The following is a 27,374-nucleotide window of genomic DNA, read 5'->3' as shown; positions in this document are numbered from 1 at the left end:
TTTCATGCGTCCAGCAGTTTATTGCGCCTACATTTACGACCTAATCGGCTGCGCTGGTAGAAGCCCGACATCTTTATTACATGCACGCTATGCACCCAGTTCCAGCTATTGCGATCAATAGACCGCTTGGAACAACCACATTATACGCATGCACATTGGTGCACAGGAGTGTTCGCACGACACACATGCTCACTTAACGAAACGAGTTTAATCGATCTGCACTATTCGGTGTTATTTTGCTGGCTGTCATTCCATGTAGCTAACCGGACTGTAGGTGGGTTTGGTCGTTGTCAGGACATTGCGACATAGTACTACGAAAAAACATGCCATGCCCAAATGAAAAATTGTGTTAAGGGAACTTCAATCCAGACACCTATTTGTCAGCAGCCGTTTGTAGGACACACGCCCGGTTTGGCTATACGGTCGAGAACGGGGCGGCCGGGCTTCGCGGGCCGCTCGGGACGCCGGCTGACCCAACAGAGGCTGCCGCTCTGATAGCGGGCGTCAGCGGGCCCGGTCGGGGCGCCAGCGGGTGGCTGGACCCGACCGAGTCTGCCGCACTGGCAGCGGGCCGCTAGTGGGTCCGGTCGGGGCGCCAGCGGGTGGCTGGACCCGACCGAGGCTGCCGCACTGGCAGCGGACCGTCCAGTGGGTCCGGTCGGGACGCCAGCGGGTGGCTGGACCCGACCGAGGCTGCCGCACTGGCAGCGGGCCGCCAGTGGGTCCGGTCGGGGCGCCAGCGGGTGGCTGGACCCGACCGAGGCTGCCGCACTGGCAGCGGACCGCCAGCGGGTCCGGTCGGGACGTACAATCAGTTGGCCGCCGGGGCTGCCGCCGGAGCGTTCTTCAACGACATCTGGTACCTGCCGAGAATAAAGCACGACTGTTTAAACCGGACATACCGGTGAGTGCTGCTGACGCCGCCGTTGCTGCCGAGCGTGCCTGGAGGTGGCCGGGCGGTCGCGGGGACGCAGGCTTCAATCTTCTCAATAGCGCAATGTGACTATTGCATGCACACTCAGAACTCTGAGTTGTATCCGTCCTGATTTGGAATATGAATTCACCAATCAAGCTAAACCTGGTGGAACCGAGCTTTATTGAAGTCAATTTAAATTACTTGTCCATTAGAAGCCAGAGTCGATCTTTTCGTGTTAACCAGCACCACGTTCCACAAAAGCACGCCGAGGGTTAAGTGGGTTCAGATAACCAGCTACCAAATGAGGATAACACTGCATAGCGATAAAAGAACTAAAGGCATAAATAGCCCGCAACAATTTATTCCGCGGCTTTTTTAGCCTGACGTGGTACCAGCTCCTCCTTATCTTCTGTGGCCTTGAGGAAACTGGGAGCAAAGCCAGGGGAGATACAGTGTGCTCAGCCATGTTTTCTGATTTCTTGGAGTTCCTCTACGTATGCCCAGCATACTGCGAATGGCAATCACAAAACCACTAAATGACTACTCGCTTTTAACCCGCGCCCGGCTGGGGGAAGTTGACTCTCCCCTACGGTTTTCCTAGCACGGCTCAAAAACCGACGCTTGTAGCGACACGAAATTTTCAATATCTGTTCACTTATCAATTTAACATCCCCTGCGCAAATTTGAAGTTCAAGTCTTCCAAAATCAGTGACCTGGGTCAGGTTAGAGGTAAAAAATTTGACCGCACATGGGTAAACACTAAAAAAATTGGCCACACGTGACGTTTTCGTAGGTCATTTGTCATTACTCAAAATTGGTATAGTAATAGAACATGGTGGTACCTACAGTTGGTATATTTCAGACCCTTCGGAAAACGCGAGGTCATTGACCTGAAGTCAGGTGAATTGTTGTTATTTTTCGTAAGATATGCAAGTTTGTATGTATTTTGGTGTAGTCTTGGTGTTGCATATGAGGAAACAAGTACTAAGTTACATGCACAACAATCATATGACCACAGAACACATGCCCTTGGCCCAGCCTTATCTGCATGGGTACCTTCTGCAAAACGCATGTTGGGTTCAAAATAGGCAATTTACGAGGTAATTTCAGAAATAGCGTTGCACGCGTCGCTCGCCTTTCACGAGAGGTTTCAAAGCGAGTGTGATCCCTTGAGGTGAATGAAGCCTATATAACTTCTAAAACAGCGGGAGTCGGGCAGGGTGTCGTTATTTGTACTCCCGAGTGAGTGTTTTTCATGACACCCGAGTGGGAGCTACGAGCTTTTATATGGTGGGTTTTCCCGGATTCCCTATCGAAGGGGAGTGGGTTTTCCCATACTCTCTTTTGCTTATTTCGCTCATTATTGCAAATATATTTAAACCTCGCCTGCATGACTGTCACAGCGGGTGTCGTGTCTGTCCTTGGGACGTAACGACACACCCAGCTGCTGAGGCTTTCTGGCGTCGCCTGTCTCTCACCCTGGCAGGAAGGGCGGGCACCGCGGGGAATCGAACCCCGTACCTCTAGTTCCCGAGACACGCAGTGGTTACCGCAGACGCGTTATCCACTGCACTACCGGCGCCCCGCAGCGTGTGCCATTTGGCAAGGGTGCATGAGGGTGAAGCAGCGTGCTTGGCTTTTGCTCAAAGTATTGGCGTGTTCGGAGTTGCAAAAGACATTTCTACATGCATCACAGCGTTTTTACCGATGGCGTTCGCAGGAGGAGGGGGCACGACAGCGGATGTAAAGGAGATATGGAGGTTTACGCCCAGCTCACCCGATGGAGTAGAGTGTGGCCGTATCGCGCGCATGGCATCAGCGGGCGGATGTCGTTGGGCTCCGCTCAGTGGTCATCAAGATCCTGACGCGTGCGCCTGACTGAAGGCCTCCTAGATCCCGTCAATGCTGGCCGGAAAATTACACCATGTTTATGATAAGAGAAGAATAGAGAAGATAAGAAAATTAGCAGATTATATCACATTATACATGATCATATTCGTTTTGTTCTAAACAAGGTGTTTCAAGCTTTCGTAGCATTTATTACACACCCATTTTGAAGCTTTTGTGTCGCAAACATCACAGACTACACACGTCGAAAAAGCAAGGCAAGTGAAATGCACTACTTTCAGAGTGATGAGCAAGTCGTTCAATGGGATTTCTCCTGCAGGAGCGGCCGTTTAAAATCGAAATCATCAGCTATTTAGAAGGATTTCGAGGAAACTGGCATGACCGATCCAAACAGACGCATCTGATTCAACAGTAAGTGAAAAGTACAACAAAGGTGGCCTACTTCCTGCTATTGCCCGGCAAAGGCTTGCCATCCCAAATATGGTGATATTATTTTGGCCTATTTCGTATGCATTGCGCATATGTGAGCTTAAGTGCGCGTATGTCAATGTAACTGACATAAGTCAATGTGTTTTGTGCTCTGATTAAGCATGAATCGGCTCGGACAATAGTAGGAACTGCTAAGAAAAAAACTTGCAGATCTCCTCGGCTTCACCGACATTGATCTGCAGCCTGAACCAATGGAGGCCAAATTGAGAACGTAGGGCCCAAAACATGAAATGGTGATCAAACTGATAGTGAGTAAATGTGTAGCCGCGGTCGGCAACGCGTGGGTTCTGCGATCGGTGATCCCTTAAATCCAACATCACCGGCGCGTTGCATCACTGGCGCGCTGCCAATTAATCCTGATGTACAGTTAATTGGAACAACAGGCCCGCAGGGACGAATGGCCGCTAAATGCGACAAGTCATCTGACGGCTTTTGACAAGCCTTGGGAGCAGCACGTAGGGACTACGAACTGGACGTACTCGGTCCATGTCTATGTCCGTCATGGGTCCATGTCCATATCACCGGCTGTCTGTCTCGGTTTTAGCGAACTGAGATCGATCTGACCCACAAACAGGCAATTCGCAGCAGTCAGCATTGGTGCATTGGGGTTATGGAGCTCACGAAAGACGAGGCTAGTCAAATTCCAGAAGCAACCATACAAAGCAGCCACAATGTGTTAATAACGAATGTCATGTTCCGCTCTTAAGAAAAACTCGCTTTCTCTCCCACTTCTAACTCACTTGAAAGGTTTGATACGCCATCGCAATGAGCGCCATCAGGACTGCATCTCAGGACCACGCTGAAAAAACATGCAAAGACGCGCCCTGGAAGCAACCACGACGGATGCTCTGAGGAAAAGATGAGGGGAGGAGCGGGCAAACACGGCTCTCCCTTCTTAACGGAGGCCGCCCCCCCCCCCCCCCCCCTCCTCGTCTTCTCAGTTCTCCCGGTATCCCTGCCTTACCCATCATCTTGCTTATCTCACTACTAAGCTTACCTTATCACCTTGGCCAGCTGAAAGGTGCCCGATAGACCGACAAAGAAGTTAACGGCGAACAGGCTCCAGTTTTTCGGTATGATGACCAGCGAGTACCTGACGGGTGGAGGCACGGTGGCGAGTCACGTATTCTACGCTACACGCAGCACACAAACCCGAACGTCTGAGAGCAATGTGGCCTGTCATGGGTATAAAAACATATGAGGAGTGAAGGTAGGCGGGATTATCACCCCTGGTTTCTTGCAAAAGATTTACATCAGCATTGTAGTGACGCGCGGACGGAGACGATTGATTTCAAAATGAACTTTGGTTATTTCTTCACTCCAGCGCCGTGTGACGCTGCTCCGCCCCTGTTGACCGTACACCGCAGCGGCGGCACCGTTGCGTCCCACCGAGGGCCGCTGCTCACCCAGCTGTCAAGGGAGATCACCAGCACAGCAGCCAATCCATGGCGTTTGTGACGGCAGATACCGTGATTTAGATACGCGTGATACCGTGGCTCGATCCCCACTGTATCACACCAGCTTATATTACGTTCCCAAGTGCAGCAAGCCAAGCAGCAAACATCCAAGTCTTTGAGCACGCACCACCCAGCAGGACCACTCACCCCACCGCATCTTCCATGCCTACCGTCTGTTTTTCATACACATTCCAATTTAAATTCACTTTCTGCTTCCAGTCTAAGCTCACTTTCTGCTCCCACTATCGGGAATGGTACCATGTCGGTACTGACCAGCCTCCTGTGAAGTAGGTTGGTAACACAACCGCTTTTCGGTGTAATTCTCCTGTTAGCCCATAGGGCTGACGTGTCAAGGGCCTGCCTATCACAAAGCTGTGAACTGAAATAAATCAAGCCAATTTCAATAAGGCTGGCGCCAAACGAAAGGTTTTTGAATTGTCTTGAGCCGATCTATTGCCCTGTTGTCTGCAGAAGCCAGACTCTCACGGGGCGTGCCGGGTCCAAGTTTTCGTGCTCGGAGCGCCGTGAATTGTCCGGCTTCGCAGCATGTCCAATGGTCTGAGTAGCTCATTCGGTACCGTACCGTTAATCGCCCGGATCCATGATCGAGAGGTTGTGTGTTCCAAGTTTTATAATTTTTCTGCCAGTTCTGTGTGAGATGCGTGAAATTGTTTGCTGTCTGCCAATATATGCCGTCAGTGCTATGTGCGGCACAACTCCTTGAACGCTAAGTTTTAAGGACATTCAATATTGCAGCACTTGCACCATGCCATCTTCAGTTGCCAGCTGCCAAACATTTAGTACAAACTAAAATGTTAGCTCACGCTGCACATCTAGTGTATTTCCAGTTTTATACCGCAGTTTCTTGCACTGAGCCGTGTTCTTCTCGATATATATTACCGTGATATGAACAAGCCACGGATCCAACAAAATTTATTTATATTGCGAGTGAACGCAGACCAAGTGCCAAAAACTTTGCATTCGTGACAATGCTTCGATATCATTTATAATCACATTTACAACTGCCAACGAATTCATCTTCACACCAGGAAGCAAGTCATCCTCCATTGCAGATGCTTTGATTCACTCACCTCATGTGCTTGTAGAGGCATGCAAAAGTGCGTGAAGTGTAAAACAATATTTGGGGGCAGAAGCTACGTGATAACTTGCCTTTTCCAGCGTAAGAACAGCTTGAAGCCGCCTAAAAAGGGTTTGATTTGGTCATTTGGGGATTCAACATGCGTGCTTGCCCACCAACCCCACTTTTCCATGCAACACATTTGGAAATGCTGTCTTGGCACAATTAGATGGGAAAATACGGGGCACAAACGACACGTAGGTCACACGCTTAGCAGTGGTGAACAATTGCATTAGCCCTCTCCCTACGGCAGCTTTTCACCTTCGCCCTACGAGGAGGTCAACAGCATTGGACAGCTATCGACAGGCTGAATACGATAGGTACGTCCGGACAGTGATGAAAGCGACCTTTAATGGGCCACACCACGTCAAATGAACCAGATTAGCACATTATGGAGCCCTCCCCTGTAAGTTCCATGACAAAACATGCTGCGCCGACGCCGAAGACGGCAGCCAGAGGTGCGAGGTTCGATTCCCCGCGGTGCCCGCCCTTCCTGCCAGGGTGAGACGCAGACTACGTCACCAATGACAATGACGCGGAAGACGACGCTAAACAGCTCCTTAGAAACTTTACCAGATAAACGCTGGTGGACATCGACACGTGTGACCCGTGATGGGACATATCAGGTCAGAAAGGTGAGGGAGATTGCTTAACTGGCACGTGCGGCTATGTCAAGAACTAAATAAAGAAAAACAGGGTTAAAAGGCTCACCCAAACCTGAAAGAAAGGTACCATTAAGTTTCAAATGGTAGGACTTTCAAACAGTCAATTCCATTCGCAAAGCTCGAAGTTAGGCCTAGCTTGACCTTGGATGACCTGCCCTTACAAAGCCACAAAAATGACAGCAGTCCATTGCAGAGTGATATAAGTATGAAGATGAGTCTAAAAAGGCATCTTTGAAGAGCATTTGTTTCGGGGAATTAGCGCTTCTTTTTCGCTTTTCTGCAAAATGCCACCTGCCCGGCCTAAAGAAAGTCGACTTAGATCGTGAACAGTCACGATAAAAAATTACATTCTATCGTCACATTTTGCATTTCATTACATTCTTAATAACATTCCAGCAATGCACTCAGAATCAATGAGCCGTCAGGCCGGAGAACCAACAGAGGCTTCTCAGGCTCCCCTGCAGAATGAAACTTAAAAATATATTCAGACGCACCACTGAGTGCGATGCAGTGCATTTATGTACTTTTTTTGGCAATGGTGCATGCCAAACACACTGCCCGTAAACAATAGAGTGAATCTCACCTTTCACCGGGACAGCCCGTTGCCAATTGTCCGCCGATTTTGGCGACCGGGGCAAAAGGCACGCGCCTTCTTCCGGACATCGCGACAATCGGATGGAAAGACACGCGCCTTCCTCCGGACATTGACACAGTCGGGTGGAAAGGCATGAACTTCCCTCCTGACATCACCATAGTCGGATGGAAGGGCATAAAATTCCCTTCGGACATGGCCACAGTCGGATGGAAAAGCATGTGCTTTCCTCCGGACATCGCCGCAGTCGGATGGAAAAGCATGTGTTTTCCTCCCCACGGAAATCACTGCAGTCGGATGGAATGGCATGCGCTTCCCTCCCAACATCGCCACATTCGGGTGGAATGGCATGCGCTTCCCTTCGAACAGCGCCACATTCGGATGGAATGCCACACGCTTTTTTCCGGACACCGCCAAATTCGGGTGGAATGGCACGCGCTCCCTTCCGGACGTCACCACATTCGGATGGAACGGTGCGCCCGCCGAGGGGTGCACAGGAGCAGGTAAGTTCGAAATGAAGATTAGTTTCCATAGGAAGAGGTTCTTATAACTGCGATGAGAAACCAAGCAAAAGACACATTATCAAACTTGTTAAACGTTCCATCACCCGGCGTGCGCGCCAATCTTACCGGCGGGCGGCAAGACACTGTTGTAAAAGGTTTTCACTGGGTAGGCGGTCCTCGTAGGGCAATGGCCCTTTAAGAGTCCTTCTACGTAACAATCTACCACCCATAACACAGCACAGCGATGACACATCTGCGAAGGATATAGCCTTTTACCCCTTTCAGGTACGCATGCAGCGGCACCACGAGCTTTTTCAGGGGTGGGCAATGGCAGGCCAGTATTCGGGATTGACCATCACCGTAGAGGGGCCTCCAGAGGCTAAAGCAGCCTCACAATGCGTTACAGTTTTGATCATCCGGGAACTTAGGGGACCGAGGAGATTACGAAGGCCTCATGGGAAATAGCGATGTAGCCAAGTCATGTCTGAGAAGATAAAGATAACTGTGATACCAGTGACAACAGGTGGGAGGTGACTAGACGGTGGTGCCGCTCCACGCAATACCCTGTGCTACGTGTACTGAATAAAATATTGAATATAGTGGTGAAAACAAGGGCGGAATATCACCAACGTGGACAGCTCAGGCGCAGTCAACAACAATTTTTTTCAATGATGAGATGTTTTCGCGCTGCTCGATTAAAATGGTTATGTCGAATATTTCCATGAGATTACCAGCCGCCAATCCACAATAGGAGGCAACAGCACGCTTGAATTCTGTTAACCGAGTTTTGTTGTTTGGTTCGGATTAGACAACCATAATTTGATCCCGCCCCCATGGAAATGAGCATAAAACGTTCGGGAAACACTGGCTTGTGTTAATCAAGTTTCATTGCTTGGTTGGGGAATATTGTTTTGGGAAACACCGGTCTGGGTTATGCCGCTAGCTGCTGCGCCAGTGCCATGCTTACTACGCATGCGTATATTTTCCATGAACAGCGATAATAAAGAGACAATCTATGTTTTCTTCTATATAAAAGCAATTCGTCACTTCTTGAAGATACAGGTGGGACAGCCCGCGTCGTCAAGAAGTGACGGATTGCCTTTGTTGACACAATTGTTGAAAAATAACCAAACACTTCTCGGATCCTAAGACTCCAGCACAACATCAGCGCTCATGAAGCGACTGCGTGACGCCGTCATCGTTGCTGTGTTGCTGAGTGACTGCCGTCATTGGTGCTGTGTCCTGCTTCGACAACGGCAAGCCTCTTCTGTCAGTCCGGACAGAAGCCCTCGCCTGGTCTTGAAAGCCGACCTCTCTTAGTGCAGAGAAGTCCGTCCTGCTTTACGCATCGAGACCTTACCCATCCTTATGAGAGCTTTCTGCTGCACCACGACCACGGGCCTCAGCCATCTAACATACGTGCTACATAGGATTGGCCAGCGCCACATGCTGGTGGTGGTGGGTCTTCTCCTGGTCGTGACAGTGCTTGCATTATTTTGACATCCTCTTGTTCCTTACTGAACATTTTTCTTTGAAGAAAATGGGACGTTCTTCTGTTGAAACAGGGGCTTGGAACCGTCCAACTTATCGCTATGGCTGAGCTGCACCGGGCCGAGGCCCTAGGCTGTAGCCCCGTCTCGGTCATCACACCGACTTGCTGACGCATCCTGGCTATCAACCACTGACCTCTCCTTGATGGTACTGGAAATCGTTGTTGGTCATGGCCAGACTTCCTGACCGGGCCCTTCGACTGACTATGACTAGAACTATCATAAATTCAGAGGGCGTCTTGAGAATTCAGGGTGGATATGAATATATGTCAGCCCATCCTTTCCACCGACAGCTGTCATCAGAAGACGGTCCACCCGGGCCGTCTTCTGGTGGCGCCTACGTACGTCTCACACCAAGCACCTGATTAGTTGCTTATTTAAGTTTTCGGACACTTCGACATATATTGAGTGTGAGAGTTATGCCGGCCCATGAGAGTAGGAAAAAAAACGGGTGCATGAATGAAAAAAGGATGGGCACAAATATAATCAATAAACGAACACGATAGCGATTCGCCTCGCACAGTCTGTGTGAGACAGAACCAGGTATGCCTGCAGAAGCGCACCTGGTGCAGAGGAAGTCTGCTCAAAGAGGCGTACCTGGCCCAAATGTAGCCGGTGCAGGCGAGTGAGCCGGCCTGGCTGATGCTCATCTTCTCAGGAGGTCGTGTAAGCGTGTCGGACAGGCCTGCTAACACCAGGCACTGTCGGCCACAGAGATGGGTGTCATTCAGGCCTGGTGAGCGCGACAGACCAGCCCACTGGCACCCGACGCTGCCGTCCTCGGAAGGGAGTCCGGCGGGCCTGGCGAGGCAGATATGACGGCAGCGCTAGGCAGGCCAGACGGCGTCGCGCAGTGCTGAATAGCAAACTGACAGCAAGAGACAGCAACAGAGAGCAAGAGGAAGCGAGAGAGAGAGAGAGAGAGAGAGAGAGAGAGAGAGAGAGAGAGAGAGAGAGAGAGAGAGAGAGAGAGATAGAGAGAGAGAGAGAGAGAGAGAGAGAGAGAGAGAGAGAGAGAGAGAGAGAGAGAGAGAGAGAGAGAGAGAGAGAGAGAGAGAGAGAGAGAGAGAGAGAGAGAGAGAGAGAGAGAAGAGAGAGAGAGAGAGAGAGAGAGAGAAAGAGAGAGAGAGAGAGAGAGAGAGAGAGAGAGATAGAGAGAGAGAGAGAGAGAGAGAGAGAGAGAGAGAGAGAGAGAGAGGAAGAGAGAGAGAGAGAGAGAGAGAGAGAGAGAGAGAGAGAGAGAGAGAGAGAGAGAGAGAGAGAGAGAGAGAGAGAGAGAGAGAGAGAGAGAGAGAGAGAGAGAGAGAGAGAGAGAGAGAGAGAGAGAGAGAGAGAGAGAGAGAGAGAGAGAGAGAGAGAGAGAGAGAGAGAGAGAGAGAGTGAGAGAGAGAGAGAGATTGCATTATTTTTTACACCTATTTCAATTTGCAACAGATCTTCGCTACAAAATGACTAATGATTTTCACGAAGCCATCAACAGCCTGTAGCAGGGCGCAGAAGACCATAGTGATATATCTCGAAGTTCAAGGATTTATCATGTCCAATACTTTTCCAAACAATAACACTGGAAAGAACGCTACATTACAATAAGATGCATCATTATTTGCTAACAAAACACTTATCTTATTCCGTGGAGAGCTGGTAGAAAGGTCCTTGGTCGGTCCGGGTTCGAACACATGCACTCCCGTCTACGGACACGACACACTGCGGACTGCGCCACTCAGACTGAGCCGTGCACCCACAGTGAACAGGAAAACCTTAACCCGGTAAGCCATCAGAGTTTGGTTCATCCGGACAAAAAAAAAAACAAACAAAGCTAGCAGATTGGAGCAATAAAAGCACCGATGATTCTTTCGGCGCCGGGCTCATCGTAATCGGCAATCAGAGTTCGGTTTGCAGCTCTCAAAAAAGTATACCTGTCGTGTTTCATTCCAATGGGATGGTAGGAAAAGCGGTAGTGCCGCCGATAAACCTCGTCTGGGACCACGTTACACAAGGCCCATGAAGATATCATATTTGGTGATGAATCCGACGGAATTGGTGGTAGCAAAGGGAAGGCATAGCGGGGGTGCCTTGCAGGCCTGAAGACGGTGCCAGACAAACCAAATAACTCTTGCTTGCCGAACCGGATGGCATAAATACGTCAGCTCGGTCATGGGGACAGAAGAGACATATTATGGGCATTTGGGCTTGAACGCACTGGATAAGAAATGCTGATGTGCACTGGGCTTGAAGACCCATTAAGTAAAAACAGCTTGCAAAATATGCTTGCCAGTTACCACTAGAGAGCATCATAGTTCGCTGTTGTCAGCGCACTTGCATAAGTGAGTGCAACAATGTTTCCAGACGCGAAACTCACAGGAGCAAAAAAAAATGCACGTTTTGGTGATCTCAACAAGGTAGAAAATTCCAAGACGATGCTATGCGAATGCTTCTTACCCATTTCTGTAAAGGTGACCAGAAGAAGACCGTCTTCGGTCCTAAGAGGGAACACATCAATGTAAGATAACATGTATAGTGGTCGCAGGCAACATCATGTGGAATGTACCCACCACCGGTCAGGTGAAGCCAAGGCGCACCTCTCAGATCGCATCACGTATGATATGGACACCAATCAGTAATCAGCAGTACCCAGTAGTCTTACTACGTGTCTAGTCATACTCCATGATATAGTTTCTTGGATGTAGGTCCATCAGTCAAACAAAAGAGCTTCATTACACAACAACCATAGCGATGGCAACGAGGGATGTAAAAACGGATTCCAGCAGGAGACTGGAAACAAACATAGCGGCTTTACACAACAAATACCACTGAACTGCATGTGTTGAACCATCTAGTTCAATAAAAAAAGATGACAGTACGTTACACAAAAGCAAGTCTCAGGGCTGGAAAACATAACACACTCACGTGCTCGTCAAACGACTTATTCGACAGATTTTGACAACAGCCATTGTTTAGAACTTCTGGCAGGTCAAGGTGCCTCGTTCAAGTTATTATCTCACAACAGTCATTGTTTAGAACTTCTGGCAGGTCAAGGTGCCTCGTTCAGGTTATTATCAGTCATGCGAAACTAGTGTGGTATCAAGTATGACACAATTGATGGCCATATGAGGTTATAGCGCATAAATACCAAACCTAGAAGATCTCTGCTGTTCATTTGCAGTACAAGTCAGACCGGGCTCCGTATTCCTTTTCCAGAAAGGCTCCCAGTTAACCCTACTTGGGACGGGGGCGGATTCTCCCCCTAAGATCTTACGAATTGCTTTGCTTTACCAGTTGTCCTGTCGGTTCCAAAACAAAAAATGCAGTATATTTCTCCTGGCCAGATCTGCCTTACCAAATAAACAAAAAAAAACAACAAAAACTGAACATGTTTCTCTGAGCTGTTCAGCAAGATGACAACCCAAAATGTTTGATCCGGCGTAGTTGTCTCGTTTTGCAAACGATTCCCACACAATCAACTCAGAGTAATGTATCATAATTTTCTGAGATTGACATGTTATGATGATACTTCAATGAGCATCGAAAATTCTTAGGCGCATCCAGGGGGTCAAAACATAATGATAGTGCAGCCTGTCAACAGGGGATTTTCAGCAAGCGTATGGGGCAAGTATAGATGGAGTTTTGCTTTGTTATTATTAAATCGGGTGTAAGCCATAATTAGGCGGATTCTGGTACCCAGGATGCTGTGGTGCTGTTGGGCAGGTACAAAGGGAAGGTACATGAGCTGTGCATATAACTCTAGGCCACAATGCAGTTTTACGCTGTAAATATAAATGTGTTCTAAATATAAATGTGCTCTATGATGTGTAGGCATAGCACTTATGGAAATGCGTCATAAGCGCATCCAGTTGTACTGAGAGGTGGTAGCTGGACGGCGTGGTTGGAGCCCGGCTAATGACCGCCGCCGTCAGCGGACGGCTCGCAGGTGCTTACTACGCTCACCGCATAATGCAACCACCCCTTCCGTTTTTCCTAGATTAACCTCTGATGCACAGTTGTTTTTATTTGCTATTTACAGCACAGAAGTGAATGATAAAGGGCGTTTCACGCCATTTAAGGTCTTCCTGCTCCAGATGATGTGGCTCCCTTACTCACAATCCTGGAGCCGCCTCTGCATAAAAATGTTCCTCTGTTTTTTATTTTTCAGAGGAACAGAAAAGTGCTCCTCTGCACTTTGTTTTGCAAATTATAAACAAATATTTGTCATCGCATACATCCATCGATTATACTCGACGTGTGGTCACATTACCCAAAGCACGATTCAAGTCTCAGATCCATCACACACACAACATCACATCACCCCTCTAGTTAGTTGGTCACTGGATTTTAAGCGCGCGTCAACTTAGTCATTTACGCCCAAGCCCCGCAATACTGACGGCTTATATTTGTTTTTCCTGCGTCCTTCGGATATCACGCTTTGGTATACTTCAGTGTGAAATGCAAAACTGGGGACATTTCCGGAGGTTGCTCGCACTCCATCGCGCCTCATTCTCAGAGGACCATCCTGGAGCATTAGACTGTACCGCAGTACGAAGCTGCCTTGCGAAACAGTCGCGTGCCCTCGGCAGCAGCCAGGTCAGAGGGGTGGAGTGATTGATGGCCAGCCCCTCTGTTTGACGGTGTGGTAGTGAAGCTTGACCGGTCCATTAGAGTTATATGTTGTCGTGGTCGTCACCAATATTTTTCAGTGCAAAACATCGTTGGCATTAACCGTTGCGTAAAAATTTACAGTAGTTTGCCGCCGAACTTTACCACCAAGTCGGAGTCTTTCGTCATCCAAGTGTGTACTGGTTAAACATCTTACATTATGTGAGGATGAGCTTCGTAATTAAGATCGAAACAAAACATACCAGACCAGCACCTTAACCTGATATGCAAGGTATACATCCTGTTCGCTATCGCCACATCACGTCTGCGCGAAGTGGCATTCAACTGCAAGTGCCCAGGTGGCTGTTTAAATGCTCCACGCGCGGGTGGAGGGGACATTTTGACTCGCTGATAGCTCAAAAACTAAGAAAGCTACAGACACAACACCTATAGGATAGATAGGTCTTTGTGCGAACTCATCAAATGGTGAGCTTTGAATTTTGTGTCAAATAAGGTAAACCAAATGCTCAGCCTCGAGACCCCCCTCCCCCCTCTCCCCCTGTCCGAAGTGCCTGTCCGAAGTGACCGCAAATATTCGTATCTCTGAACTCAACTTATCAAATTGTGAGCGTTGGTTCTTGGGTAAAATAGGGTAAAAATGCTCAATTTCGAGTACCCCCCCCCTGTCTAAAGTGCTTGTCCGAAGTGACCTCCCTCGTTAAAAATCTCGTTACGCAGCCAACGTCAATCTACCTATCACTGATAAGCAAAATTTGTCTCGTGTTCAAATTAGGTCGGTGAACTAAGGAAGCCTTCAAAAAATGAAAATTAACAAAACCATTCGGCATCGTGACGATATTTTAAGTTACAATCAGCGCTCAATACTACCATAGGCTCCATGTCCCTGAAACCCGAGTCCATCGAGGATATTTTAGGTCGGTGACCTTCCCTTCGCCCTGGCCCTCTTGGAGTCAAAATAAGAAAACGTCTGACCTCTTTGTGATCCAGCAATTCCAAATGAGAATCAAAACTACTTCATAAACAGTTTTTCAGTAATAACGCGATAAGGTTTTGAACCTTACCTCTGACTTACCCTAACTTATACACGTCCAAGGTCGATAAAATTAGTTTTAGTCAGAAGTAAGAAGCCTGATTGCCAAAAAGAAGATCTCAAAGTTGTATTACTTCGTCTAAAACTCTGCTGTTGCATCATACTGAACGATTCCCCAGGAATGGCCTGTGCTGACATCAATGGCTTCGACCTGCCATAGGTCAGCCACCTTACAAGTACATCTGACTTATACACCACAAGATCAGCTGTCATTTTACCTACCAAACATATACCAAGTTTAGTGCTGCTGCGCCGTGCAGTTCGAAAGTTATTTTGGACAAATCTTCAGGGGTAGAATTAACCCTCGACCTGACCACGTGTTAGTTAAGGAAAATACTGGCGTGCATGTGGCGTGGCGTAATAAGACAGTGTTGTGTCCCGATCTATCTCATTTTGAGACCGAGCTATTGCACCTGCCTTGCAGGGCTCTTGAGTTCTGGTCTGATTTACGTTGATCCAGACCTGAGTCCGAGTTTGAGTCCGAGTCAGTTTCAATACTGAAATGAACCGATACACCTGAGTTCGTGTCCCAAATGGTCACCGGTGGCCAGTGTGCCAGCGATTTTAAACCGGCCAGACATAGACCCATGTCTGCTATCGGCACCAATATGCCCATTATGGTCGTGGATTTGGATGTTTCCAGGCTTGGCGCGATGACTCTTTGAAACCAAGAGAGCGCTCGCTAAAAAAACGATGTATCTTTCATGAAATCCAACAACATATGAGAACTGATTCACGAAGAAGGTGAAGTCGGATGTTGAGCAAAACACGATGCGAAAGAGCGCCGGACGCTGCAGTGGAGAGACAGGTGGCGGCACAGCGTTACGAAACTACCATTGGATGGCTGCCAGCATTAAACTGTGTCTTCCATGCTGAAACGCTGAAGCAGAAGTGTAACTGAAGGCAAAGGACGTTCGAAAAGAAAATTGTGTCAAAACAAGGTACGGAATATTAGGGAAACGATATTTGGGCATTTACGACTATAACGTCGAACTGAAGAGGGATGTGATTTTGACTACTCTTGAAATGTGCTGCAACAGCGAGCAATTGTGGAGACACACATGTCTCAGTCCGTGTGTCTATCGAGTTTTACAATTTAGGGGGTTCCTCCATGCAGGCTTCGAAGTTGAATAACCTCATGACATCAGATGTGGTACACTCCAGGATATGGACACAACGGCGCATGATAGTAGGTGGTGAAGATGGAGGAATTTGCACAGGCCGTTGACACAGGGAAGAGGATCGGTTTAACCAGAGATCCCTGTGCAGGATCGTGTGGCAACAGCGATGCTATTGCCCGACGACTGACCGTACCTTCTCCGATCGCTCGATTAAGGGATCATTTAGATGCCGCGCTGCATCACCCTGGCTTTCCAGGGAAACGTCATGACAAGTACTTTCAACGGCGCTGCAGCCAGCGGCCATGATGGATGCGACCTGACATGCATCGGCGTTCGTTGTCAATCATCCGACAGCGCCGAGTGAGACGCCCTCCGTGGAATGGCGTGGATCATGTGTGTGCTGAGGTCATTCACGAGCGCCGAGTGAGACGCCCTCCGTGGAATGGCGTGGATCATATGCGTGCTGAGGTCATTCACGTGATGCTTATGTGCATAGAAAGCTAGTAAGTGTACTAAATTGAGCCAGTCACCATTGAACAAATTTTCTTCGTCTTTTAAGAACAGGAAAATTGGAGGATAAAATTTGTTCACGTTCATTCTTAGCTTAATACACGGCGGTGACGTGCACACCTTCTAGGTGTTTGGAAAAAACAGAGTGATGAATCAGTTAATCATGTGCAGCATGTGCAACTGACGACAGAACACTTCTTGGTTGTATGGCGAGATACATTACCAGTACTGAGGGCTCTTGAAACAAAATACTCCCACCAATGATTAATAAAAATACTCCCACAAACACTCCCACCAGGCGACTCGGCCGTCGGATCGCAGTGCGTGAGGTGAGTGAGGAGGCAGCCACTATAAGGCTGCGACCCGGTCGGTGCATGACCGGCTCTTCTGCCGACAACAGCTGGCGCCTGTAAGCAGCGAGCGATACCAGCGGCCGCAGGGCGTCCGCCCAGGCGACTGCTGGGGCGCCTCCCGCTGCCGACGGTATGCCTCAGTCACATTTAAAAAATTGCCTCGGCCTCCCAGGAGGCTGTCACACAGGTGGGATCGGCGCGAGGAGGGGGAGGAGCGGCGGGGGAGGGCGCGAGGTAAGTGACTCGGTTACGACACCCCTGGTGCACACCGCGTGCTTCGGGAGTACAGCACTGCTGCCGATCAACGCAGGCTTGGCTTTGCTCCTACGTGGCTACCGCCAACTGTGCGTCGCCGCTCAGTTCTATACAACATTAATACCAGAATGAGTAACGTTGCCAAACCTGTTGGACACCGATCCGTTGGATGCAGTAAGCAACCGCACAATTACAATTGCGTCACGCAGAGGTTGTTAGTGCGGGTTGGCTGGGGTCCAGCCGAGAGCGCACTTTCAACAGGCTCCGCGTGAATTGGCTGGGGCTCGCCCGTGTCCGCCCTCTGAACGGACTCCATGTCGATGGACGCACCTCTCGCAGGCTTCGCCGCGGTTTAGCGAGCGGCCGTTTCGGCTCATTTGGAAGCGCGCACGCCGTCAGGCTAGCAAAAGACATTTTCGCGCGTGACAAGATTAAAGACTTTAATCATCCCGCTACTGTTTTCACATTGCTTATGCGATTAGCGCGTACAGGCGGGTCTAATAGGTGGATTAAGAATTCATTCGTGGTCTGTGAGGTGGTTATCCCGACACACGCTGACTTCTGTGAGTTCATTACTCTATTAACCTCAAATCAGTGTGCCCGGCATCCGAAATGTTTGTTTTGTTCAGACGAGCCGAGCGCTGGATAATTGTCCCCAATGTCGTGAAGCTCGGAACACTCCAATTAGCGATGCGCTTGGCCGGATGAGGCCGGTTGTATGATAGGCATTACGTGTGCCAGCGGCCGACCGGGCCCATGCGCACCAGGGGGACCACTGACCACTACCACTGCCTCGTAGAGTTCGTCCGGTGCATCGGAGCTGCAGAGGCACGGTGGCGGTTACAGAATCATATTGCCTACACGTTACACTAGCCTGTGTTTTGAGTCCAAGTCCAAGCACTTTTACTTTCTCTGCACAAGATTCTGATTACGATAATGATTCCGAGAATCTTGGGCCCGAGCCGGGTCTGACTCTGTTATTTCCAACTGCTCTTCTCCAGAGTATCTGTTCTGTGATCAAAGCGAGCAGTTAGATGACTTCCAGTGCTATTCAAAATGGTATGCGTGTGCCTTTGCCGTTATTTTTTGGCAATATCGTGAAGTCATTGGCTTATAACCGTGGCATGGAATGAAATGTGATTAGAGAATAGTTGCACCCTGATGCTGCAATTAACACAGTAACCTACTATGCTGGTCCAAATATTTTATGGGCAACGATTACCAACGAAGAAGTTAAGATTTCGTTGCATCATGTGTGCGACTGCAGCTTTCCAGAGGCAGTTGGGCGATTTTGGGCAAATCAAATCGAAATATGGCCCAATTGATTAACAAAACTGAGCAAAAGTTACGAACTTTGAAGTTTCACCTACCCGAGACACAAAGATAAGTGAGATTACATCTAGAGGCCACCTTCAGGAAAGATGATAAAGTGCAAATACAGCGAGCAAATGATGAGCTATGCATCTGTTTACTTAACCTTATTCCTTACGGGGGAAGGGGGAGGGGCTGATACGGCCGCTTGGGTTTTCGCTAGTGTCTCCGAATTGCTTAGGAGTAGTGCGTTTAATTTTTCTAGCTGTTTTTCTGAATTCTTTTTTTCTATGAATTGCGTGCAAATTTAAGGGACATGGCATGCGCAGGGGCGGTTCCAGAACCCAGTGGCATGCGCATGGGCGGTTTCAGAACCCGGTACTGGGAGGGACCTGCAGTAAAATTGGGCGGTCATGACTAGATGGTGATGTCTCTAGAGCTAAACGCACCACCTAGCGTTGACAGTTCATATTGTGCTGTGACAGTTGACATATTGTGCTCCAAACACCCGTCAGAACTGCTACATGCATACCACATAATATCTGTGCAAACCAAGCAGGCTTCACCTCAGTCAACGATGCATTGCATCATGTGTGTGCTCATGCACGTGCCTACGTTCCCAACGCCAGCCAAACGTGTGGAGTCAAGCACATGGCTGCGCTCTCAAGGCCAATCCAAATGTGCGTAGCCAGACACATGCTTACGCTGCCAAGATGAACCGATTGAATGTAGTTAGACACATGCCTACGCTTCCAAGGGCAGCCGAATGCTATCGAAATTATACCTGACCCGGTGCTAGAAACCAGCCATGAGGCTCATCGCCACGTTTGTTCTTTAGATGGGATGGGACAGCAGATTTTAAGACAGCAGATTGGCGCTGTTACAACGCACGGCGAACGTGCTGTGAGCCAATGTTTGTAATATGGTGATAGTGTGACGTACACAGTGCTCACATCTCTCGTGACAAAGTTGTGATTGTCTTTAAGCAGCCAAGGATGACGTGCAGAAAAAGTTGAGTTCTTAAAGCCTGCCGTGCACATAATCATGCACCTATCGTACAGCTGATCAGCACATTGCAGAAGCAAGTCAAAATGCACGCACATGGGACAGGCTATGCAAGCAGGACCCGTTTTCAGCGTTCGTTTGCATCGTGACGATTTGACGTGACCCAGGAGATCTATGGCTTCAGCTGACGTGACCCGGGACACCCGAGGCTTCAGTTGACGTGACCCAGAACATCTGAAGCTTCAGTTGACGTGACCCGGGACACCCGAGACTTCAGTTGATTTATTTGACATGAGTTTGCGACAGAAACAGCGACTGGCCAGTAGGTGTTCCGTGATTGTAGGATGTACCTAGGATGATCCGGTCTTTGAATTCAGCCCTTATCGTGTTTAAGGTATATATTTCAGAGCTCGCAAGGCAGTTACACTGATAAAGAAGCTTGTAAGAACCGATAACAAACTGGGAAGCTAAATTTATATACATTAGGTCGAATCTGCGGTGTCATGTTGACCTGTCAGTTCGATACAAGATACTTCGGCACAAGGTGTCAACTGTTTTAGGCCCGGCATTTTCAGACTGCCGGTTTTGTTTCCTCCAAAGTGACAAAAAACGAAGGGCGTTAAAAGCTCCCCACCAAACAGCCTGACGGTTACTCCCAACATGACAACTGCCATGTCGTAGACATAATATTTTGCGAGGGGATTACGGAGCACAGCAGCGCTCTAACGACGGGCTTGTGCACCTAAACAAACGCCATCTTTTGTGCATCATCTCTAAACGGGCAACCGATACCTCGGTATGACTCGACAAGCGACGTCACAAAGCACCGGCACACTGGTTGGTTCCCGTTACCTTTATTGGTATCTAACACTGAATTGGAAATACGCGCCGTGTGGGCCGCGGTGCCCCGCCGCTGCCATGGTCCGACAAAGAGACAGCGCGGGCCAATTTGTCCGAATCACGCGCGAATGCGCAGTCATCCCCCAAGGGAGGGCGGCGTCGGCGTTATTCCCGGGAGCTGTCTGCTCTCGGTGAGCAAGATCGATGCCGCTCACAGTTGGACCCCACGCGCCCAGATGACGACATGGCCTGACAACGTAGGCAAACAGACGACGCAGTGACGGCACCTTTTCACTGCCGCTGTCAGGCGTGTGTGCCTCGGCTCTACTTTGTCAGTTAATAGGTAGTAACGATGCAGGGTGTTGAATATCATGCCGATATTCGGGTTTCTGTAAGGGTTTTATGGCAATTTTTTTGTTCATTGCAGCGTCACTAAGCTACTCATTTTACCAGCTACTTCAGTGGCTGGTGGGCTAGCCTTTTGCAGCAAACCCGTGGCTATGATATCCCTGCGTGCGACGGCGCGGGGAGGCAATGCCATATTTTTAGTAACAGTTTAGTGTTGATCCGTTTGTATGGATGAGGGGCAACTTAACTGTAAAAGGGGTATGACCACGCATTTCCGCGACTGGCGTTAAACGCAACTGTAACAAATAGCAGACGGTGCGTACCATACCTAGCCAACATCCCCAAATAGGACCCACATGGGCTAAACATAGGGCCACTGGGTTCACGTGAGCATGGGTTACAGGTGGGCTATTTTCTGAGTCTCAAATGGGACACCCACATCATGCGGTATTGTGGCATGCATCACAAATGTTCGTGCCTTTTACTGCACCATCGGAATTTACAACGTCAAATAAAAATAATTCACAGCGATGGACTGACTGCTTTGGTAGTACCCATATGGGCCATGTGTGGCCAAGCTGGGCTCATGTCAACATGTGCTGCAGGTGTGCTGATGTATTGGCTTAATCTGAGACCGAGAAGGGCTGGCCTTACGTTACATGCGCAGCTAAGTTGCCATTTAAATAATGATGTGTGTACTAACTGTTTTTCTTGACTTGCGGTTTTACCATTCGCGTGCAATTATTTCACAACATGGGACAGCTGGCTGGACTAGGATCCATATGGTCTGAGCATGGGCAAACTGGGCTCATGTCAATGTAGGATGCAGGTGGACTGGTATTAGGGCTCCATCTGGGACCCAGATACGCTACCCACACGCTACCATATTTGGCACTGGTACATTAGGCTTGCTACTTTGTGTTCCCACGTTGGATTTTTTCCTATCATGTACGAGTGCATATATGACAAGGGAGAGCAGCACGGGTTAAGGTTCATATGCGATGCATGTGGGCAAGTTGGGCTCATGTCCACACGGGCTGCAGGTGAGCTAGTCTTTGGGCTTAATCTGGGACCCATATGGGCTGCACATACGCCGGCATCTTCTACACTTGGGCATTAATTTTTGTGCTTTGCCCTCAACAGTCGGATATTTTTCTTATCGTGTTCGAACTAGCCTGCAACCAGGGAAAGCAGCACAACTCGGATCCAAACGGGCTGCCTGTGGGCAAGCTGGCCACATGCCAACATGGGATACAGGCTGGCTGGTGCCTAAGCCCATCTGGGGCTCAGGGGGGGGGGGGGGGGGGCTGACCATATGCTACTATCTTGACTATGTGCGGAATACTTTTGGTGCCGTGTTCTGGTTGGGTTTAAGCATGTCATAGACAAAGCATTTTCCTGGTTAGGCTTTACCACGCAATGTACAACTGCGAAGGTCAGCTGGCCTGGATCTCATTAGTGTGGGCTGCGCGTGGGCAAGTTAGATTCACTTCAATATGAATTCGAGCTGGGCAAGGTGTGCGTTCAAGGAGGTTAGGAACACTGAGTACATCCCTGTCCTTCACCAAATCATATGCGCATTAATTTGCATCTCATCCAGCAAGCCCAAATGGGGCCCACATGGACTGCACGCAGGGCAGCTGAACATCTGTGGGCATGGACTTAAAGCGGGCTGTTATCTGGGCTCCAGCGTGATTCAATATGCGCTGCTCATGTTACAGCGTTTTCGCGTATCTTAGAAACGTCGGAGTGCCGTGTTACATTGTTAGGTTTGTCATATTAAGGACCATTAATCCACAACAAGAGAGCGGTCACTAGGCTGGGAATCATGTGAGCCTTACATGGGCAAGCTAGGCTAACATCAACATGGGCTGTAGTTGGGTATGGTATCTGGGCTTTATATGTGACCTAGATGTGCTGCCCACATGCCACTATCTTGGTCACAAAGACACATATTGTTAATGCTTCATGCTTCCACGTCGGGTTCTGTCATGTTCTGTGCAAGTTATTTCACAAGAAGGGACAGCTAGTAAGGAAAAGCTTCACATGGACTTGTATGAGCAAACTGAGCCCACGTTACCATGGGCTGCAGATGGGCTGGTATTTTGATTTTATCTAGGACTGACTCTAGGGGATAGGCTGCCCTATGTAGCCGTCTTATTCACATGGACACACGCTGTCATGCTTGAGCTTTGCATTTCCATGTCTGGTTTATCCATATCCTCTGCAAGAAGGGACAGCTGGTAAGGCTGGGGTCCACACGGGCTTTGAACGTTAACAGTCTGCCTGAGGTCAATCGGTAAACTGCGCCCATGGATAAGAGCGCTGACTCTGAGGGTCTGAGTCGGAGTCTCTGTCGGATCCCATGAGGACTACTGGATAAAGTCCGAATTCACCAAGCAGTGGACACCTTCCACACGCTGTGTGGGTCGGCCACCGCCGACCCCTTCCCCAGGGTGATGCTCCGGCGCCCACTGCCATCCTGGTTCGACGGTGCGGTGCGAGCTGCTCTCCGGCTGAAAGAAGCAGCTTTCCGACAACTGCGGAGAAACCCCGGGCCGACGACCACGGCTAAAGTTTGCGAACAGGTCGCGTGGTCTTAGATCCGTGTCTAAATCCAAACACTCTCAATGTTTACATAAACTAAGTGACGACCTCAAGCCCATGCCCATGCGGTACTTGTCGTTTTCAAACGTGTCACGGGAAGCCCTGCATATCACCAGTCTTGTACAACTTTGCGCGGACTCTCGTGTCGGATGGCTTGGCTCGCGCTGCCGCGTTGAATGACGCCTTTGCTATGAAATTTGCTGATCTTCACATGCAAAACCCTCCAGATGCGCGGTGGTACCCAGTCGAGGTTTCCAAACTAAGAACGACATATGCCCGCAGAAAACAATAATGGACTGATCCTAACGAAGTCTCGCGATCGGTATGCGCAGTTCGTATTATGTTGCTGGGGCAATAATGAAGCCCGTTATGCCAGGTCAAAGATCAAACAAAAAATCACCTGCATCAACTACAAAGTCATGCAGTTGATAGGGGGGCTCAGAAAAATGTACAGTGATAGATAATTTGATCCAGCTGCTATTGACAGCTTGTGTGACGCATGCCGGAAGGATTTTTTGAGCGTATATTTCGACATGGATTTCACACCATACATGCACATACATTTCCTCTGCATGAGCGAGCAATTCGTGAACACGGGAAGACCGTGTCACCATTTTAGTCCGCAGTTAGTAGAGAAAACAACATTGACCTGCGTCGCAATGCTGACCAGTACTGTTATGGTTCGGAGCGCCTGGTGCGTCAGCACGTCAGGCGGAACTTTCTACTTGGGAAGTGAATAGCGCTTTGAAATGTTTCACGGCACGTTGGAAAAAAGTTTTAGCATTGACAACACGGTTTAAAAAGGTGTGACATCTTTGCGCGGAACGAGGGCAGCATGGTTATTGATGCCTATTTAGCATTGATCACTGTTTGCGCTTATTACTGTCATCGTGTGAGTGTAATTAAATAACTTGTTTTCGTAAAAATAGAGTAGCATCAGGTATTTTTTTTGCGTTTGAAATGCCCAAGAGCGTGGACACACTGAGTGAGGCGACCGATAACAGCACGCTCATGTTTTATGGTCCAGCGCCAAATGTACAAAAAAGCAGTGAATCGCGAAAATAAAACCCAGCTAAATGCTGCTTTAAAAACTTTTATGATGCTCAACCATGTTCCTGTTACGTTCTATGGTTTACATGGCACAGGATTAGTGTAGACGTTAAATGCAGCATTCGTTAGAGCAAAAATTGAAAAATGTAGAATATACGATATCATTTTGCTTTCCACAAGCTTTGAACAGAGTTGAGGTGAGACAGCAGATCGATAAACACTCGGCGTTGGCTTTTGTAAAGTCCATTGACGGTACGAAAATAAAAGAAACGCCACGCGAAAATTAAACTCCGTCAAATGGCACCGAAAGGAAAAACGCTGAGCATCTTTTCGCTAATGAAAAGGTCTGGAAAACTTCTTGACAGGATTGCTTCCATTTTTCACAGATCGAACGAATTTATCAAGGTCCCAGTTGTAGGTATTACAGTTTTAAAAGTAACTGCCGGCTATTCAAAATACAAGACTAAATAGAACAACTGAATATAACAGGGGCTTTAAGCCGTCGCGTTCAATGCATTTTGGCCGCTGCACGGGTTAAGTTATAAAAAGGCGCGAAACTCCTTTCCAAGAGAAGATACTTTAACCATATTCAGACAGAGACAAAAGTTGCAGGCCATCTTGCGTTACCCTTACATTTCTAACGCGACCGGTACTTCGCTTTCAAATCTTAAGTATCTTAAAAAAACTATTTTTCCCCGTGAAGTTGGGAGATTTAGTGCGCCGCACGGCCGTTAATTGTTAGCCATGTGGGACACTACGGGTCTGCTCACGTGACCGAAATCGGACCCATGTTTGTTCAACCTGCTTTCCGGTGCACCTCTGTTCATTTTGTTTGCTTTTCCTGTTCTTGGAATAAATTTCCCTTGAGCGTTTTGGCAATTCGATCATAATCTTTGGATCTATCGACCAGAAAATTAGGAAAGGCGTGTCAAAGATATCTTTTTAACATGCTGACGTCTCTAACTGCACAATTATGTTAATGTAATCGAGGCAAGATTGCCCATTGGCGGACCGTCTCTTGACTTGATTCCCTCAGACCTTTCTGAATACCATCCTACCACTCCACATCAATACCGTTCCTGTGGGCCTTAATCTTTATGCAGTTTTCAGATTTTGAGTCTTTGCATCTTGACCCCTGTCCCTGTCCCCTTCTTGCCAGTTGACTTATTTCCAATGTGACTTCTATCCCAGTTCTCTTTTTGTCGGTTGGCTTTTTTCATCTGAACTGCTGTGCCTGTCAAATTTTATAACTCCCAGACTTTGCTTTTTCCAGGTTTATGGTTTATCCCTTTCGACTTTTGTTCTGTTACAACTTTTATCCCTGCGGACACTTCGTCGTTCAATTTTTTGTTCGCCCTATTTTATTCCACTTTGATCCATTCGACATTTTATCCGGCCACCCGATTTCAGATCAATCGTCTCAGTAGTTCGAAGTTGATTTCTTAAGCCAGTCTTCAAACTCTTAGGCCAAGTTGCGAAAAGTCAAACTCGGTTTACAGCTGAGCCTGAAGCTGACAGCTGTTCCGCATTTGATAATGATCTGATCATGGTTCGGGATATATCATCAATGAAGCAAAATCCGAGTACGGCGCGCTTGACCAGTCGCACTGACAGAGCGTACTTGGGTAGCGCGAGGCGGCACCAAGCGCGCGTGCACGTCTCTGCTGTTGGTATCGAGTCCGTACTCGGTTCTGTTGCAAGATCTAGGTCAGATGTGGCGGGACGGCACAAAAAAACTGGCTGCATAATGCACGCGGTGCCGACGCCCAGTAGAACTGTCACGACACCCAGCCACACTGCCACGACACCCAGCAACACCACCACGACACCCAGCCACGCCGCAGTGACACCACCGAGCAACACTGCCGCCACACCCAACAACACTGCCACCACACCAAGCCACGTTGCCACGACACCCCGCAGCACCGCCACGACACCCAGCAACACTGCCACGACACCCACCAACGGTGCCACGACACCCAGCAGCACTGCCATGACACCCAGCCACGGTGCCACAACACCCACCACTCTGCCACGACACCTAGCAACACTTCCACCAAACCGAGCAACACTTCCACCAAACCCAGCAACACTGCCACAGCACCCAGCGGAACCGCCACGACGCCCAGCGACAACTGCCAAGACACCCAGCAACATTCCCACGACAGCCATCGGAACCGTCACATCCCAACCAGCAACAGCGCCACGACACTCAGCGACGCTGTTGCGAAACCCAGCATCACTGCCACGACACCCAGCGGAACCACCACGACACCCAACAACACGACACCCATCACGGCACCCAACAACATACCCAAGATCTCAGCAACACTGTAACGACATGAACTAGATGCCCTGAAATACTTCTATGAAACTTACACCATCACTGAGGCGCTGGGGAACCATTAGAGCGCGTATCCCACACGCTCGCCACAGGTGCTGCGGAATACGGGCGCTTACCGCAAGGGTGCTCCCACAGGGGTCGAAGTCGGGTCGGCACGCGGGGGTCACAGAAGCCGATAATGCGCCTGTACAGCGCCGAAAACACGGGCACCGTCATCGTGGTACGTACACGAGCTGCTCTCGCTCGCCGCCGCACAGCGCGCGGTATCTGGCCCTGGCGGACTGCGGAGCAAACACGTGACGTCACGCGAACGTGGCCAGGCCAAGGTCGACGAAACCGGTCCGTTTCTGACGGCCCCAAACCGTCTGAAGCCGGGCAGCTGCCAGTGTGTGACATAGGCTACGTCCGTCGTGTGGCGGTGCGATATGCCCAAGATGTGGCACCTCGTCTCATAGATGCCGACAGATGCATGAAATCGCGAGATACCTATATAGTAATGCGTGGCCGGGCTGGCCAGTGCACTTCCAGCTCGCCGTTTTATCGAGGGGATTGTATGTTCGAGCACGGCCGATACACCAAGCTCAAGCTCGAGCTCGAGCGATGTATATATATATATATATATATATATATATATATATATATATATATATTACTAAAACTGGTAATGTTCGGTACTGACTAACACGGGCATTTGGCGGAAACAGAGTCCCTCCATGGTTTCATAGTGAACCATTGCATCCCAATTCTCATATTTCATTGTCTCGCCAGACG

General features: G+C 49.0%; 1 protein-coding gene across 2 annotated transcripts; it reads right to left on the bottom strand.

Moving 5' to 3' along the window:
• Window positions 1-26,871, bottom strand: LOC119098026 (mitochondrial pyruvate carrier 2). Of its 2 annotated transcripts, XR_005094222.1 has the most exons (6): window positions 26,720-26,871; window positions 11,598-11,638; window positions 9,756-9,859; window positions 4,251-4,346; window positions 2,694-2,821; window positions 784-863 (listed from the first exon to the last, which is right to left on the bottom strand). XR_005094222.1 is itself a non-coding variant. In XM_037220959.1 (5 exons), exons 1-5 carry the CDS (start codon window positions 26,817-26,819, stop codon window positions 812-814), a joined length of 393 nt encoding a protein of 130 aa, XP_037076854.1. In that variant the 5' UTR covers window positions 26,820-26,871; the 3' UTR covers window positions 1-811. The 2 variants fall into 2 exon arrangements, 1 of the variants encoding a protein (XP_037076854.1); XM_037220959.1 differs by lacking the exon at window positions 2,694-2,821 and having other exon boundaries at window positions 1-863.
• Between the last annotated feature and the right edge of the window lie 503 nt (window positions 26,872-27,374).

The sequence above is a fragment of the Pollicipes pollicipes genome, unplaced genomic scaffold, assembly GCF_011947565.3.
Source record: "Pollicipes pollicipes isolate AB1234 unplaced genomic scaffold, Ppol_2.1 Scaffold_2555;HRSCAF=2994_pilon_pilon_pilon, whole genome shotgun sequence".
Classification (NCBI taxonomy): domain Eukaryota; kingdom Metazoa; phylum Arthropoda; class Thecostraca; order Pollicipedomorpha; family Pollicipedidae; genus Pollicipes; species Pollicipes pollicipes.
This window is presented reverse-complemented; position numbering and strand designations above follow the sequence as displayed.

Excerpts from the sequence above, each read along its gene's own strand:
- LOC119098026 (XM_037220959.1), bottom strand. The coding sequence starts at position 26,819 with ATGACGGTGCCCGTGTTTTCGGCGCTGTACAGGCGCATTATCGGCTTC. Across the intron at positions 11,639-26,719 it reads CCTGTGGGAGCACCCTTGCG|GACCGAAGACGGTCTTCTTC; the intron begins GTAAGCGCCCGT and ends GTTCCCTCTTAG. Across the intron at positions 4,347-9,755 it reads ACCGGCTACATTTGGGCCAG|GTACTCGCTGGTCATCATAC; the intron begins GTACGCCTCTTT and ends TCCACCCGTCAG.